At 35.9% G+C, this 16,609-nt stretch overlaps 1 protein-coding gene across 2 annotated transcripts; it reads left to right on the top strand.

The window, feature by feature from the left end:
- The first annotated feature begins 6,417 nt into the window (after positions 1-6,417).
- LOC113298333 (uncharacterized aarF domain-containing protein kinase 1-like) lies at positions 6,418-15,268 on the top strand. 2 transcript variants are annotated; one of them, XM_026547047.1, is made up of 16 exons: positions 6,419-6,731; positions 6,826-6,909; positions 7,373-7,513; positions 7,627-7,697; positions 8,370-8,463; positions 9,006-9,083; positions 9,557-9,623; positions 10,353-10,438; positions 11,028-11,078; positions 12,074-12,121; positions 12,679-12,799; positions 12,929-13,109; positions 13,657-13,794; positions 13,911-14,023; positions 14,482-14,553; positions 14,767-15,268. In XM_026547047.1, the coding sequence occupies exons 1-16, from the start codon at positions 6,525-6,527 to the stop codon at positions 14,889-14,891; spliced, it is 1,677 nt and encodes a 558-aa protein (XP_026402832.1). In that variant the 5' UTR covers positions 6,419-6,524; the 3' UTR covers positions 14,892-15,268. The 2 variants fall into 2 exon arrangements, with proteins under 2 accessions (XP_026402833.1, XP_026402832.1); XM_026547048.1 differs by lacking the exon at positions 9,006-9,083 and having other exon boundaries at positions 6,418-6,731.
- The last annotated feature ends 1,341 nt before the right edge of the window (positions 15,269-16,609 follow it).

Here is a 16,609-nt window from a genome sequence, read left to right as displayed (position 1 = left end):
AATAGAGGATGAAGAAATACATTGAAAAATCAGCTGACACCACTCCTCATAAAATCCAAAGGCTTTTAAAGTATTTATTAGGAAATTCCAGTTAACTCTGTCGAATGCTTTCGACATGTCAATCTTAAGACCAACGTTGCCTATTATTTATTTATTTTACTTTTTTCATGGAATGTACTATCTCATGTGCAACGATTATGTTGTCTGAAATTTGCCTAGATGACAGAAAGGCTGATTGAAGAGGAGAGATTATCTTTTCTAAAGTTTTTTAAACCTATTTGCCACAAGTTTAGCTATAATTTTATATGGTGTGTTACATAGACCAATTGGTCTGAAATCTGCAGGTGATTTTGAATTTTTAATTTTCGGAATGAGTAATAAAAAGGTTTTGTTTAAGTCACTATGCATTTTCTTATTTACAAAGAAGTCTTGTATTGCTGCCACTAGTTGTGTCCCAACAATGTCCCAATTATGTTTGAAGAAGCTAACCGGGAAGCCATCTGGTCCCGACGCTTTATTGGATTTTAAATTTTTGACCACCTTCCAAATCTCATCCCTAGAGGGAATATCAGTTAGAGCTGAGTTTTCCTATGTTGAAATGCAGGGGGTTATGTGATTAAAAATCTGCGTGTTAGTAGCTGAGCTAGTTTCCGTGAACAAATCATGTAAATAACAAGTTAGAACTTCCTGTATTTCACCCCTAGATTTTACCACATTGTCATTCTTATCATGAATACATTCAATGTGGTTACGTTTTTTTTTTTAGAGTTGTTACATGAAAAAACGTAGTATTTCGTTCCCCCGATGGTGTTGTTCCGAGATTGTTGCTTAGCAATGGCCTCCTGTGTGTCATACAAGGCTTATAGTTATAAGGTTTATTTTATTTATCAAACTAATTGTTTTGTGAACAAAGGTTTTTGGTGAAATTTTTTCAATTGTTTTGATTGGGACTTTGGTCTTCTTGTTGGGTTTTCCAAAGACATTAATCTTACAAGTGTCAAGATTCTCTCCTAGTATAGCTATATTATCTAAAAGGCCCCTTACTGGCTTATCAGTGTGCATATTCCAGGACTTTTTAATAACATCAATGCAAGATGGTTCTTTTAACCGGTATCGTAAAACTTAAAGGTTGGAGCTAAATGCATAATCCTAGGTTTCAAAGATAAACATATTGGGCTATGATCTGAAGCTATTGCAACTAAGTTTTCCAGGGATGCTTCACTGAATTCTAAAATGCATTCAACATTTTCTATAACTCTGTCAAGGCTTTGCTTGATATTATCCTTTCCTTCCCTTTTATTATTCCAAGTAAATATGTTTCCTTTATATCATATATGTCTTCCAAACCAGTCCTCTGAAGTAGGTTCATGACTGGCTCAATTTTTTTCTTGTTAAATGGCAACCCTCCTTCTTTTTTATCTTCATTGAAGATATTTAAATCACCAATTACCATCCATGACATTTGGTTAAGGTTATCCCTTTGAGATATATCTTCTGAATAACCCATCACTTGTAATTTTAGATCAGTTTTAGGTGACCCATAAAAACAAGTGAGTAACCATTCCTTGGAATGGAAATTGTTTTTTACAATTGCATTAATCATATTAAGGTTAGATTGAACAACTTGAAAATGAAATCAATCTACCCAGGCAATTGCAAGTCCCCCAGCTATTCCATCTGGGTCTACAATGTGGGTATTTGGGAAGTAGTTCAATATGTTCCTCATTAAGCTCCTCTTTGATTTGGTTTCAGAGAGGAACAAAACATATGGTTTTTCAAAATCAAGAATAATGTTAAGATGTTGTTGGTTTTTTTTTTTGGCCACACCCCTGAGTGTTCCATGCCAATATTTTCATAATGTTAGTAGAAAAATAAACCCAGCTCTCTATTATCTTCCTGAGAATGAGCTTCTTGAGATTTTGGGGTTTAATCAGATTCTAAAGAAAATAGTTTTTGGATAACCTGAATACTAGTTTAAAAGAAATTGAAAGCAAAAGGGGCTTAAGAGAGAGTGATTGCAGATGAGTTTCAAAACGTAGAAAGAATATAAAAAAAATATAGAGAGGATGATGACATACCTGAATTTTCTCCTTCCCTTTTTCCGCAGTGCTAACCATTAGAAGTTCAATCCTTTCATTTATGTGAAGAGTATCCTTAGCAAGTGATGATGAGCTCACATCAAAGGAGCCAAATTGATTGATATGATTAATTTCAAAAACATTCCTAAATGCAGAAAAATTAGAAATTTCTTGAGACGCACGGAGATAGAATCTTCAGGAATCATAATGATAGATTCATTAGAATCAAAAAAAGAGTGAGGATAATCCAAAGAGACAAACGAATCAGATAAAGAGATAATAAAACTTTATAATTTGGAGCTTACATGTAAATTTCTTTTAGTCAGAGACTTCGAATATAATTTGTGGATGGGTCTAAACTTTCTGTATCACATTAATACAGAAATGTTAATATGTTGTCTGGACTGTAGATACACATTAAGAAGTACTACCTCCGTCCCACTATTAAGTGACCTAGTGTAATACTAAATTTAGTTATACACTAGGTCACTTAATAGTGGGACGGAGGGAGTATTTTTTTTTCTGATATGAATATGTTAAAAAGAAAGAAAATTACTACAACAAAAAGAAACATTTTAGGAATAGAAATAAAACCAAAAATAAGCTATATTTATAAAGAGGTAGGATCCATGGACACTCTTGGATGGACAAGGTCATACAAGTTTTGCACAATTTTCTCCGCAAAACCCAAACAACAATGAATTTAAGTGTAAAATTTTGATGATTTGTCCCTATTATAAGATTCTACATATCTACAAATAAAAGAAGGCTATTATTGGGGCGTCACATTCCATTAGAGGGGCGTCACCTAATAGGACAAAAACGGGTCACCCATAAGTAATATCAAAAACCCCTTATCTAAAATAATTTTGTAATGACTAAACAACCCTTATTTAGTTAATTTTAATTTAATTTAATTAGATAAAAATTAAATTAATGAATTTTGTTGTATACTTGATGAATTCTGGGACAAAGTTTTTGTGGGAAGAAAAACTGGCCGTAAAATAAACTTCCACGGTTGGAAATAATCCAAACCTGGATGTAAAATCACTTCTACGGTTGGAAATAATCCAAACCTGGACGTAAAATCACTTCTACGGTTGGAATTAAAAGAAAACTAGACATAAAATCAGATTCTACGGTTGGAATTAAAAAGAACCTGGACGTAAAATGAGCTTCCACGGTTGGAACTAATTCAAACCTGGACGTAAAAATACATGCAAATAAAATTCTACGGATGGAATTAATCCAAACCTGGACGTAAAATCACTTCTACGGTTGGAAATAATTCAAACCTGGACGTAAAATCACTTCTATGGTTGGAATTAAAAGAAAACTGGACGTAAAATCGGATTCTACGGTTGGAATTAAAAGAAACCTGGACGTAAAATGAGCTTCTACGGTTGGAACTAATCCAAACCTGGACGTAAAACTACATGCGAATAAAATTCTACGGTTGGAATTAATCCAAACCTGGACGTAAACTCACTTCTACGGTTTTTAAGTTTTTATTTTAGTTAAAGGGTAATCTAGACATTTTATATATGTGTTACGATATCCCATAATCATTTTTTTGGACATTAAGAATCCAAGTGAAGCCCCTCTATTGGAGTGTGACGCCCCAATAATAGCCTTCAAAAAAAATGAATGCAATTCGAGATAGCAAACCTCACCATCCACCAATCTTAATTTCAACCGTTAAATTTGAATGACTGATATTGAAAGGGGTAGATGGTCGTTTTATACATCTCGAATTGTGTTCATTTTTTGTAGGAATGTAGAGTATTACAAGAGGAACATATCATCAAAATATTACATTTAAATTCATTATCGCTTGGATTTTGCATTGAAAATGGTGCAAAACTTGTCTGAGCTTATCCATCTAAGAGTGTCCATGGATCCTCCCGTATTTATAAAAGTGAAAAAAGTGAAACTTTTGGAAGACAGAGATAATATTTTCTTTTCAAATTCCCCTTCTTCCATATTTTAAATCTCGAATTCGAATCTCAGACAAGCTCGTGCAAAAAATAATAGTAGTAGTAAATAATCTTATAAAAGCTTTCTCTTTCCTCCGAGTTTTGCTCTGCAACTCGGGGTGACCGAGTCAAACCAAAATCCGCCATTAATATCACCTCCATCAAAGAAATGCAACCAGCAATTCACAGATGATGAACCAAAGATTTGAAATTGTCAAACTACTAGTTGTGTGTTTTTCGTCTTGCAATTTAGTCTGAAAGAATCAAACTATCTCCAACCAGCAAGAGAGATGCCCTAGGTTGGGTTTGGATTTCAATTCTTCAATGGGTTCTAACTGTGAGGTTGTTTAATTTGGTTTCTTTGATAGTTTTTAATCACTCTTGTATCATTCAGTTTTGTGTTTTTTGTTTCTCTGCTGCATAAGCTTAATTAACAGGAACCCTTTTTTTGGCTACCCTGTAGCCATGAAGAAAAAAAAGAAAAAAATTAACAGTGTTCGATCTATGGGGGAATCATCAACTCTAACAGATTTCAGGAATCGGGTCAAGAGTCTAAACTTTTACATGAAGAAATTAGTGATTCAATTTGATGGAATTTGTACTCACAGTACCGTCCTCAGATTTACTCATGGGTACCGACACAAAAGTCGCGGACTACTGCTGTTTCACTCAGGCACGATCCAGAACCTTCATACTGGAATAAAAATATCTATAGTTTCCCTGTTGCTGCTGCTGCAGATGGAGAGAAAAAAACTAGAATCTTGAATGGTTCCGAGTCATGTCGAAAAGGTTCGCTACCGAGTCGACCAGAAGAAGACGATGGTCCACAAGAGATGAAGTGGACCCCGTCATCCAATAATTCACCTGCAAACTCAACTGTGGAGCGAAACCAAAAACAGACAATGCCACGCGAAAAAACAGATAAATATGAGCTGTCAAGCATGTCCCGTCTGACAGATAAGAAGAACTCCGAAACATCACAACTAACTACGGCGCGGTTATTTACCAATGATACCCCAATTTCAAGCCACGCCTTACCGAAAGTCTGTGAGTCACACCGAGTTTCTAAAAAATTCGGTAAAGTCAAGTCAGCGGTCAATCATGCAACAAGCACTACATGCAATCAATGCCCGGCTACAAACCCGATCAAACCAATCCAAAGGCAAACACAGCCGGGAAGGAACTTTTCAGCTGTAGGAGAAAGGTTCGTTGAAACCCTTTATGGAAAAATGCGAGATGTTGGCAGAACCCAACTCTCGCATGCAAAATGAGTAATGCCTTTGGAGACTGTCAAACGAAAGACCAATTTTTGACAGTCCAACTATGGCGTGAACTCGCGCACAATATTAGGCTAACTTCCCATATTCTGTATATAAATAAGTGTGCTATGGCACCATGTTCCAGTAGTACTTTAGGTCTAGTTTCAGGTTATGGTCTCTATCATGCTCTTTCATGGGATCATTCTGCAGGCTTTGGTTACTCTCGGCAAATGCAATGCTACACCAACAACTTGAATAGTCGATGCAACCTTGCCAACCACTGTGAGAAAGACCGTAATTATCAACTAGTATTTGCTTTTATGTTTTTTCCTTCCATGTTTTTAGAAAAGCTTTTTAGTAGTACTAAAGATAGTTTAGAGTCTGCGGAACATCAACAACCGGATTCCTCTATGCAAGTTTCACATCAACAACAACAACGAAAGGTGCTTACAGAAGGTGAGGATAGGATCCATACACCACAACACAGCAGCAGCAACTACCAATCCACCAACCAAGCGGCTATACGACCATCGTCAACACCCTCGGATCACTTCAAGGCTCAAACTCTGAAGTATCCGTCAAATCTTAGGCTATTCTTATGGATAGTCATTGAAGAAGGTTTCATAACCTTCACACTACGGATCTACCACCACCACATCATCAACAATTACTGGGCTAGCTATAACTGTTGTGTTATACACCAACTGTGGGTTCAAACACCAGGACCAAGATATAACCAAGATGGTGACGAAACTATGCATGTAACTGTAACAAGGGTCAAAAAGGGAATCAAAAATCGCAGGAACATCCACGCTATCAAGGAGATGACGTGTAATCGAACAAGATGGTCAGAAGTTAATGCTTATAATTGGGAATTAGTTATGCTAATGGTGAGTTACCCGATTGTAAAGACTGAGAATGTTATATTCCCAGACTATGTAACCCTTGACATTTCGAGCCTTTCCGAGGAATTTCTCAACACCAATTCAACTGAGGATTTTCGAAAGAAAGAATATTGAAAATCTTATGTACTTTATTGTTTGATTAATATATTACTTTTTTCATAAAAAACAGAATTCGAATAACCCGGAGAAAGACTTTTAACAGTAGCGAATCCTCGGTAGAGAGTCCGGAGAGGAAACTCACTACATGACCAACAACAACAGTCGACCAGTAACAACTCTGAAAAACAAAATTAAGTCAAGTCCCCCATGAAGGCGAGAAGTTTGTTGAAATTTCCCGTCGGAGGGACGAAAAAGAACACTTTCCACCTTATAACTGTCACTGGATTGGCCGGTCTGACATACCAAGCAACAACACCAGCAAACCCTAATAATTTTCCCTTCTCCAATGATCTTGTTGACAAAATCAGGGCAGGAGTTAGTGGAGTTGCTCGTTCGTCTCTAGCTCTCTACACTGTTCGGTTCTATTCTCTTTCTCTCAGTTTTCATTTCCTTCTATTCAAACAATTCTTTCCTCAAAATCGTCTCTGATTTTTCTTCATCATTGCAGCTCTCATCAAATGTCGTCGATTATAAATATTCGTTACATGGATTAAATTTGGATTCTGATGAGTTCCGTGGTAAATTGTCCGAGGTGAGTTTTTCCTTTCCTAATGGCGTATTATATGAGTTCAGTGAGTAAATTTCGGGGAAATTGTTAGCAAATCTGCATCAAAATTTTGGGGCATGCTTTTGCAATGTATTTACTTTGTCTCATTTGGTTTTTGTTGAATTGAAAAGTAACTCAATCTCATCCTAGTATAAAGATTCTGTTCATCTTAGGTTATGCCATTGTTCTTAGGAAGACTCCTAATCTGTAACAAAAAACATTCGTATAACTTTATAATGCAAGTTATTCCAATTCTGTCAATATAATCGTCATATTTACCCATGGGAAAGCACCTAGAAACTGTATGACTTGGGTGTTGGTTAAGGATATAAACTCAGTAGGTATGGAGTAAATATCATAAGAGTTTGGTATGTCGTAAATGAACCAGATTACAAGGAGTGAATCTGAATTCTTATGTTGAATCTCTTTTCACTTACATAATACATAGGTTCATTTACGTTCAGCCAGGAGGGTGCTGAAACTTTGTGAAGCTAATAAAGGATTCTATGTGAAAGCTGGTCAATTTATTGCAGCCATGCGGCAAGTTCCAAAAGAATATTCGTCAACTCTCTCCTCCTTACAGAACAAGGTGTGTAACAGCTGTTCTGTACTCATTATATTTTGAACTTACTCTGAGATTAAATATGTACACCGATCACAGTTCTAATTCGTCTTCTTTGTATTGTCGATCTAACGCTTTAGGCAGTTCCTTGCAATTTCGAAGCCATTAAAAAAGTTTTGACGAGTAATCTGGGCAAAGATTTATCGGAGGTGTAAGTATTTACTACATAGCATTTTATGTTTCTTGAAAAAATTACTCACATGCTTGTATGGTTCTATTTTTAGTAGTTGCCCATGTATTTATATATATTTCTGTCCACTGCATAATATGAACAAACTTTGATTTTTTGCACAAGGAGATTCTGGATTTGAAAGGAGATATTAGGAACTGACATGAGTACTTCCTACAGTTGGTTAGTCTTGTGTAAAGTAAATGTCCTACATTACTACTAGGTGAGAACATTTGCAGAGATAACAAATAACTGTCCTTGAAGGGGGTAAAGTGCACGGAAAGAAACCAAGAACTATAGTCTCGGTCGATTCTTACACAGGGATTTTTGGTGTTATGTCTCCTCTCGATGTTCCTCATGTATAATCCAATCGCCATTTTAACCTAAGATTAAAAGTTAAACTAATAAATGCCAACTTAACATAAGCACGGCTATACATCATAGATTCATAATAGTTGATAGTGACAGTGTAATAATTGCTGCAGTGGGATGTTAATAGAAAACTGTGTGGACCTATTGCTTTATTCTTAGGCATTTTAAAATTGCTGTCGCAACAAAATTTTGTGCAGAACTGTTTTAGCTTCTACCTATTCAAAGTGGTGTTCATATCTCGTATCTTCTCAGCTGCTCAATGATATGTTTCCTGAATATCAGTTTTTTGTCATTTGATGAGGAACCAATTGCTGCTGCCTCAATTGCTCAAGTACATCGTGGAATACTCAAAGATCATCAGGATGTAGCTGTTAAGGTTAGTCAGATAGGCACCTTTACAGTCAAGTCTTAATGCATAATTCAAGTCACGGTAGTTTTCCAGATATTTTGAAAGCTGTTGAGTGGTGCATCTAATATACAACCTGATCTCTGTTCTTAGTCGCTCTCATATAGCTGGAGACTTGTATTTCATTATATCAAATAAAGAACAGAAATAACATCCTCAATTTGGTGTAAACAGTAATTCAACATGCTTAGAAATCTTCTATGTCACCGAATTACAGACTCCAACTATTATTTTTATATTTTAATATATCATTTCACTTGATTAAAGAAACAACTAAAAATGAGAACTAATGAAATCCCCTCAATTTGTGCAAATATTTAAGCATCTATTAAATTCGAATCATTCACTTGAAAATATATAATTTGGTAAAATGTGATAAAATTTACAAGGAACAGCTATAGCTGAGTGTTACTTTCTCTTCTTCTCGTTGCTAAGCTTTTCCAAGAAACTCATTGGTTTTTGGGGTTGAGATGTCACTGGTTTTAATTTTCGTTCCGTTTTATTGAAAATAGGTGCAGTATCCTGGTTTAGAGCAGCAGATGAGAATTGACATTACAACCATGAGTTTCCTCTCAAAGTCGATTGCTTGGGTACGAAAATTAGTATCTTATCACTGTATGAATTATGTTGGTGGTACCATTAACCGGTACCTTTATTTCAAGCTAATTAAAGTTAGCATCCTCTTGGTATCTGAGAAAAAATTTCATGATGCAAATAAAAAAAATGATACAATCTGTTATGCAGCAATGTTAAATATGGTTATAGCTTGCGCTGCTTGCCTGTGCTTTTAAATATTAGGTGAGCGCGGTCTAGAAGTTTTCAGTTCTCAACTGCAAGTTTTCCTGATGGCAAGCAGAGCCTAATAGTTTGTTATTGATTTTTCATCTTTAGTTAGCAAGTACATCATATAACTTTATATCTTCAGATGTGAGTTTGTGATATGCCCTTGAATTTTACCAATGGGCAACTTTTGTTATTATCTAGTAACATATTCAACAGAAAATGGTCCTTTCTGCAATAGTTCTTCTTTTCCTTTAAGATATTTCTTCTACTTTTTGTATAGGTTTTTCCAGAATATCGGTTTGACTGGATGGTTTTAGAATTTGAGAAGGCAATTTCTTCGGAACTTGGTGAGTTGAATAGTTGGAAGTATTCACATGTTAGGCTAGTATTCAATTGTATGACTACTGTCTCATCAATTCATCATTCTTGCCTCTTTTAGAATATTTTAATGTCTTAATGTGTCCATCATAGGAATTTCCTTAAATTAACTAATGACCTATGTACAAGATGCTTGAAGATCTATTTCTTCTTGAATTACTATGTCTATCATAGGAATTTCCAGATGAGTATACTGAAATTTCATGTCTTCACTAGGACTTCAAGCTTCACATTGTACCCACTAACATGTAACTCATTAAACTCCTCCAATCAGTTGTTTGATTGACTCTTCTTAGTCAGTGTTCTCTTATGTTATTGTCTAGAGATGCCAACCGTTTCGAGTCTGTCTCTTTCTTTCTTTTTTAAATTTTGTCGAGATTCTTATACTTCATACAATCACTTATAAATTATTTCTGAACAAGATGCTAGTATTTGCTTCTCAGAATTACAGTGTCTATCAAAGAATTACCTCGAGTATACTTAAATATCATGTCTTCAGTACATCACGTCTCTTCGTATCATATGTACTAACATCTATCTACAGAATCTTGATTATTGTTAAATTCACCAGTCAGTAGTTTGATATGACTTTTCTGGCATTTAACCAAAAAAAAAAAAAGATTTTGCTTGGTTAATACTTCTCTTATTTTATTTTCTTGTGCTTCTAAGTTACTAATTTTCCTGTGGTCACTCCGCAGATTTTGTTCAAGAGGCAAAGAATTCTGAGAGAATATCTAAAAACTTCAAAGGCAACAGTATTGTCAAGGTTCCTCATGTTTTCTGGGTATGATCCTTAACAAGGTTTGGAACATCCAACATTCTACTTTGTTTCCTAATATTTGATTGGGTTATTATTATTGATTGGGTCCTGTTCGAATTTCAAAGAGGAACGCCGATGAATAATATAAGGTTAACTTGGCATGTAACTTGTTGGGAGAAAATCATTTTCCAATAAATTCTATTCCTAACTTTTGATTGCTGGGACCAAAGTTCCTTGCTGCAGAACACAATAAATGCTACGAACATTGTCCATACTTTGCATTGAATCTGCATAAAGAGACAGCAAATTCATACATTCTAAAGTTTATCTTTTAGGCCACCCAGATAATCTTAAGGGAAATTTTCTGAAGGTGTTTTACAAATATATCTAAGATGAAATCCCTATCATACTTTCATGTTATGTGGTTGTGAGCCCATATATATCTTGTGAGCCTCACAAAAATCTTAGCAGAGCTCTCTCTCTCTCTCTCTATATATATATATATATATCTTGTGTGATGCAAACCGTTATTACTTTGAATTTATATAACATGTATGGTAAGGCTAGATACATGTATTCCACGGTATATTCTGATCACCATGAAATAAACCAGGATTTGACAAGAAGGCAGGTATTGACGATGCAATTTTGCAGCGGAAACAAGGTATGCTTCTCAGTTACTAAATATACATACTGTAGGATACTAATTCATTATCTAGTAGATCAGAACTGAAGGTTTTTATTGTTTTCCCAATATAATCAGCAGTATCTTTCAATCCTAATAGTAAGACCTTGAGAATGACACTCACCGTCTGTCAACATTGGTACGCGGATTGAAAGGTCTGCTTGAAACAGGAAATGCATGCCTTTACTTTAACACAACCGTAATTGGCCTACATCAGCTAGTAGCCAAGAATGTTGAAAACAAGAAAGGAAACAAGCTGATTTTATTAAGAAATTATTCTTTGATAATCTGAAACTTATAACAGGCTGTCTGCATCACCCTTGGGCCCCTTTGGGGCATAAATATATATAAGCAATAAGAAACTGCGGTAGTTTGTTTATATGTCACACTACAGAGAGATAATGGTCTAGGGAGACTTGTAGAAGAACATGTTAACCTCGGGCTTGACAAAACTTATGTTACCTTCGCAGCAAAGAAGTGGTCTATCAAACTTTAAAGATAACATATGCTAATATCCTTCGCTATATTATTTTTGGAAGAAACTGGTTTGGTGTTTAGGTTTTAGTTTACATAATGGCAAAGTGTAGGCAATAGTTTGATAATGATGACCTTTTAATCAGTTTCTAACCTGAGTGTCGAGTTCATGTGGTTTCTGATACCATCATATCTTTCAGAGAAGATCCTTCTCCAACTCTGAGATACATCGCGGAAGAAACTTGGTTTGGGGGATTTTTTGCCAAAAAAGAAGAAAAAGAAATCTGAAGTTAAAATATGTCGATAATGTGAGATAGATTTGGTACAACCATTATATAGATTGAACGGACATCCCTTATGCCCAAACACCAGCAACCAGAACTCCAGAGAAACTGTCACTCAGCATTATATATTGTCTCCTTCATTTTTTATGTACCATGAAGTGTTTTTTTAACAGTTCATTACTTTGTGTTTACATTCTATTATGGCCCAATTTTCAGGTGGATGACTTGAAATTTCTGAAGGAATGCGGAATAGATCCTGGAAAGGTTTGTTCCACGTAATTTAGATAGCTCCATATTATCTCCTTTTCCTTTTTCTGTAAACCCCTCGTTACCCATTTTGCTACCTTTAATCTTAAATTTCTCCTACATATGTCTTTATAGCTCTTCCAAAAAAACTTTTATATTTTCATTGATTTTGTCAAATACATTTGTTGGACTTTATCAACAACTAATGTTTGTCTACTCTTAATTGACATATTGAAACCTACATGAGATACTGTACTGCTAATAGTTTTCGTCGTTGGTAATTTTATATGTAATCTCATAACCATGCAACCAAGTCTAGGAAACTCTCCTATGGATCATGACAACACCTTAAACTATGAGTTCAGTGGGGCAAGCGATCATCTTAAATATGTATATCCTTGGTGTTAAGTTTCACATCTTTTTGATGTCCAAAGGAACTAAAATCCTTTGCATCCTCATGATGTGAGACATTAAATCATTGAAAAGATTCAGATATTCTATTCTTATGATAACTTCGCTAAGCTTCGTTTGGTGGTTGTTAATTTCCTTGAATACCTATTGAGTTGGTGTTGTAGGTTGCCAAAGCATTGGTGGAGGTATTTGCGGAAATGATATTTGTCCATGGTTTTCTACATGGAGATCCACATCCAGGCAACATAATAGTTTCACCCGGGGGTCGTAGTGGCTTCTCGTTAGGTATTGCTTGACTAAAAGATCTCAGTTTTACTTATGATTGCCCAGCATTGTATTTTTACTCTTATTAACAGCGTAACTTACAATATATTGTTACACATATCTGATTCATTTTACGACTGAATTATGCAGTTCTTTTGGATCATGGAATATGCAGAGAGTTGGATGAACAGTTCCGATTGAACTATTGCGAATTGTGGAATGCATTGATTCTTCTGGATGCAAACAAGATTGCAAACTTAGGTGAGCGATTTGGTGTCAGAAAGTATGCTAGGTACTTTCCTGTCATTTTCACTGGAAGGACTATTGACAGGTATAAGGATTTTCCCTGCGACCTTTCATTTACCTTCTACATGTATGTAAACTACATAGAAGTGCCTATGCTGTTTTTGAACCAATATTCATCTTTAAGAGGATTCGTTCTATGAGGTATTACTGTTAATGATGTTGTATGTGCAAAATCCCATAGTCTCTCAGAGTAAGCTACTCTCGCAAATTGAAGTTTCCAATTCTTAAATAGAGGCCACAACAGTGGAAGTTGGACTGCTGTAGGGTAGCATTATGCAATTGGGAATCGCATTTCTCGGTCCTGTTGAATCTGCGTAAATGTCATAATTGTATGTTGTCACACATTACAGTTGATGCACGAAATATACCATCAGATGGTGCAATATTTAAATAAAAATATATATTATGAAATATACCTGAATGTTCTGCTTGTTAACTGAATAGTTTTAGGAATGGGATATGATGCCTTCTCATGGACTCGAGATTCTTCTTTCGTCCTTATATAATCATTTTTCTAGTGTTAGCCCACTCAGGAAACCAAACAACTGATCGTTATTATCACATGCTTACAGTAAATCAGCCCTCGGAAGAGGAATGACACTCGAGGAAAAGAAGATTTTAAAACAAGAATTGAAGTCTTTAAACATGGAGGACATTTCTTCTTTTATGGAATCTTTGCCGCCTGACTTTATTACCATACTTCGTACAGAGTAAGAAACTTTTCTTTCTAACTAGATACATAAGCCCATTGTTTGAAGAACTTGACTTCTTTTCTTTTCTTCTTTTCTAATAGTAACTACTCTTTTTATTCCTCCTGTCATTTCAGTGGACTACTGAGATCTGTAATTAGCAAACTGGGTGCTTCACAACAAATTCGACTGTTAACATATGCAAGATATTCTGTATATGGTCTCTCTTCAAAGTTGAATCCCTTGTCTGGTAAACCTCAAACTTGGTGTGAGTTTTCTTGGTATTGCAAAAGAAAAACAAAAGAAATTACGATAGGAAATGGGGGATGTAACAGCCTTAACCCTAAGGCATGGAGAAAACTATTCAAGGGGAAGAAGCCAATAAAATTTATTTAGCAGTGCTACCAGTATATTTAGGAGCCAAAGACCATTGGCTTAAATTAGCAAGAGATCTACCAACATCAGCTGGTCTTTTTTTCTTAACAATAAGCAAGTCATGTTACTGACTCATGTATACCATGCTAAGATGTTTCAATGTTGGATCATCTTAAGCTATCCATGTATTTGTTCTTTTTTCTCTTGTGTCTTCATCATCTTCTAACATGTTTCTGTTTTTCCTTTTTCCACCCAAAAGGAAAACTCTGTCCTGTCAACTTTCCATCAAGCTATACTGAATCTGACAGGATTTGCATTTATTGATGTGTTCAGGTGTTACAGAGAAGAATTTGTTCTCAAACTTTAAGGCAACTGTGGGTTTTATTCGATTGAGGCTGGTTCTTGGTAAGCCTTCATTTCCTTGTGGAGTAATGCAAGCCTTCCATTTTTCTTTTTTATCGATAAGCTGAGTGGTGTGTACGCGCATTTGTGCTCAGGAATTGTTAAACCTGCAGGTGTTACTGTTTCCTTTATTTGATTGGTATTAGTATGTAATTTGTCATTTGCAAACACGAAACAGTTTAAATTGCTTTAACTTATTTTATTCACGTTTTGCAGAAGTATTCTATCTTCTTTCATGGATACAAGATTTGGGGCATTCATTCCTCAGCAGGATAAGAAAGATCCTAGCAGAGGCCATTCACTTGTTAACAAGCGTTTCCTCACCGGCTTTATTGAGGTAACATATCTGTATATTTTGGGATTGGTGGACAGACTGCAAGCAACAGTAAGAAGAGAAATATTTTATTGGAGAACTTAAGATAGGAGAAATTCATACTTGAAGCTAAGATGTCAGTGACTCAGTGCATGTCATTTGACTCGTTTCAGAATGTTTTTTTGGTAGGCTAACTAATGCTACCTCCACAAGGTTGATTTGGAATGTTTGGAAGTACCATTCCAATGTTATGGAACAGGGACAGGTTGCCATATAAATTTAGGCACCAAAATACCAAATGCATTTTAACGAGGGTTTTAATGGGAAAATTTTTTGCTCTCGCGCTGCTAGATCATGTTTGATCTAGCAGCACCAAAGCTAGACATCTGGTTGTTTACCACGTCATCAAACTCTTTTGCTAACCACAGTTATCTTCCCTTATAGCTTGTCAATTATCCTGTTTCCGATTCTTTCGGCTTTATCGTTTTCTTCGCTGTCGAGATGATCCAAAATCTTTTATATCCTGTTTCTTCGTCAGTTTAGATACAATTCAATCAGCTTTCACAAATGTAACCGTATGCACAAGAGTGATAATAGAATCTGATCAACAATCAGCTAGTTATACACTTGCATCTTAGATTGAGATATACCAACTTAGAAAGGTCTCTTTCAGCTATGGTAGAATTTCATCTTCAATAAGATTATTAGCCAGACCAAGTTGTGTAAGACAACCAAGTCGCCTATTTGTGGTGGTACTCGACCACTAAAGTAATCAGTTGAGTAGTCCAAAACCAATAAAGATATGAGATAATAGAAGACACCGTCCCAACTGAGGCCTAACTTAATCACAAAGTTCAACTTATCGCTGCATCATGTTCCGGTCCAATAAAAGTTGTTTAAAAATTTTCAACTTTTCTTAAACATTTCCGGGACTGAAGTACTAGCTAGACATGAATTTGAGCAATAAAAGTCGATATCGAACAAGAGCAACGCATGGCATAAAGAAAAGTATAGTAATTCACAACTGTTGTATGCTTTTAAGTTTCGGCATGAACTTTCATTGAAGTACTGCTATATAACTTCAAAGCCAAACATAAATTTCCCAAGCAGTTCAAAGATTTCACTACGGAGACTTGATTCGCGATACTACTACTGCAACCCGATAAGAATATCAATTAGATAATGTTGAACCTTACATTATCGAAGCAAAAGTACTCACCCTGCTACGACCAAGTGTTTATTAGAGTGCATATACTAACCAAGTAATTTGTACGTCATGTTTTGGACATGTACTGGCACAGACACGGTCCACCAGAATAACAAAATTGCTGCAACATAAGTGATAAAAAAAACTCCGAACCAGTATATATTGTGTACACATAATTCATCACTCGCCACGTGTCAGAAGATTTACACGTGGAAGGCGCGCAGTTTGGGACATCAGGGCATGATGCCACGTCTCAACACCCCAGAGGCATTTGTTGTCTACATATGATCATCAGCGAATTCATCCGATGGCTAAGAACCCAGGGGCACTGAAAGAACGAGCCACCGCGGAGTACTGAAGAATATCCAGAGATCTGCTTTACTCCATCCCGAGGAAGATGCGAGATCAAGGGTGAGGATTGGTCTCACTGACGAGGATGTGACAGGGGCATCAGACACCTGTCTGGCGCATGCAGGCAGCCCAACCACCCAAATTAAACGCTCTAAACATAGAGTACGTGTCAACTAACCAGTGGAGGA

The sequence above is a fragment of the Papaver somniferum genome, chromosome 7 (assembly GCF_003573695.1).
Source record: "Papaver somniferum cultivar HN1 chromosome 7, ASM357369v1, whole genome shotgun sequence".
Classification (NCBI taxonomy): Eukaryota; Viridiplantae; Streptophyta; class Magnoliopsida; order Ranunculales; family Papaveraceae; genus Papaver; species Papaver somniferum.
This window is presented reverse-complemented; position numbering and strand designations above follow the sequence as displayed.

Bases quoted from the DNA above. Each gene is read 5' to 3' on its own strand.
- LOC113298333 (XM_026547047.1), top strand. From the start codon at position 6,525: ATGAAGGCGAGAAGTTTGTTGAAATTTCCCGTCGGAGGGACGAAAAAG. The intron at 6,910-7,372 runs GTGAGTTTTTCC...CATAATACATAG, and splicing joins TCCGTGGTAAATTGTCCGAG to GTTCATTTACGTTCAGCCAG. The intron at 12,122-12,678 runs GTTTGTTCCACG...TTGGTGTTGTAG, and splicing joins GCGGAATAGATCCTGGAAAG to GTTGCCAAAGCATTGGTGGA.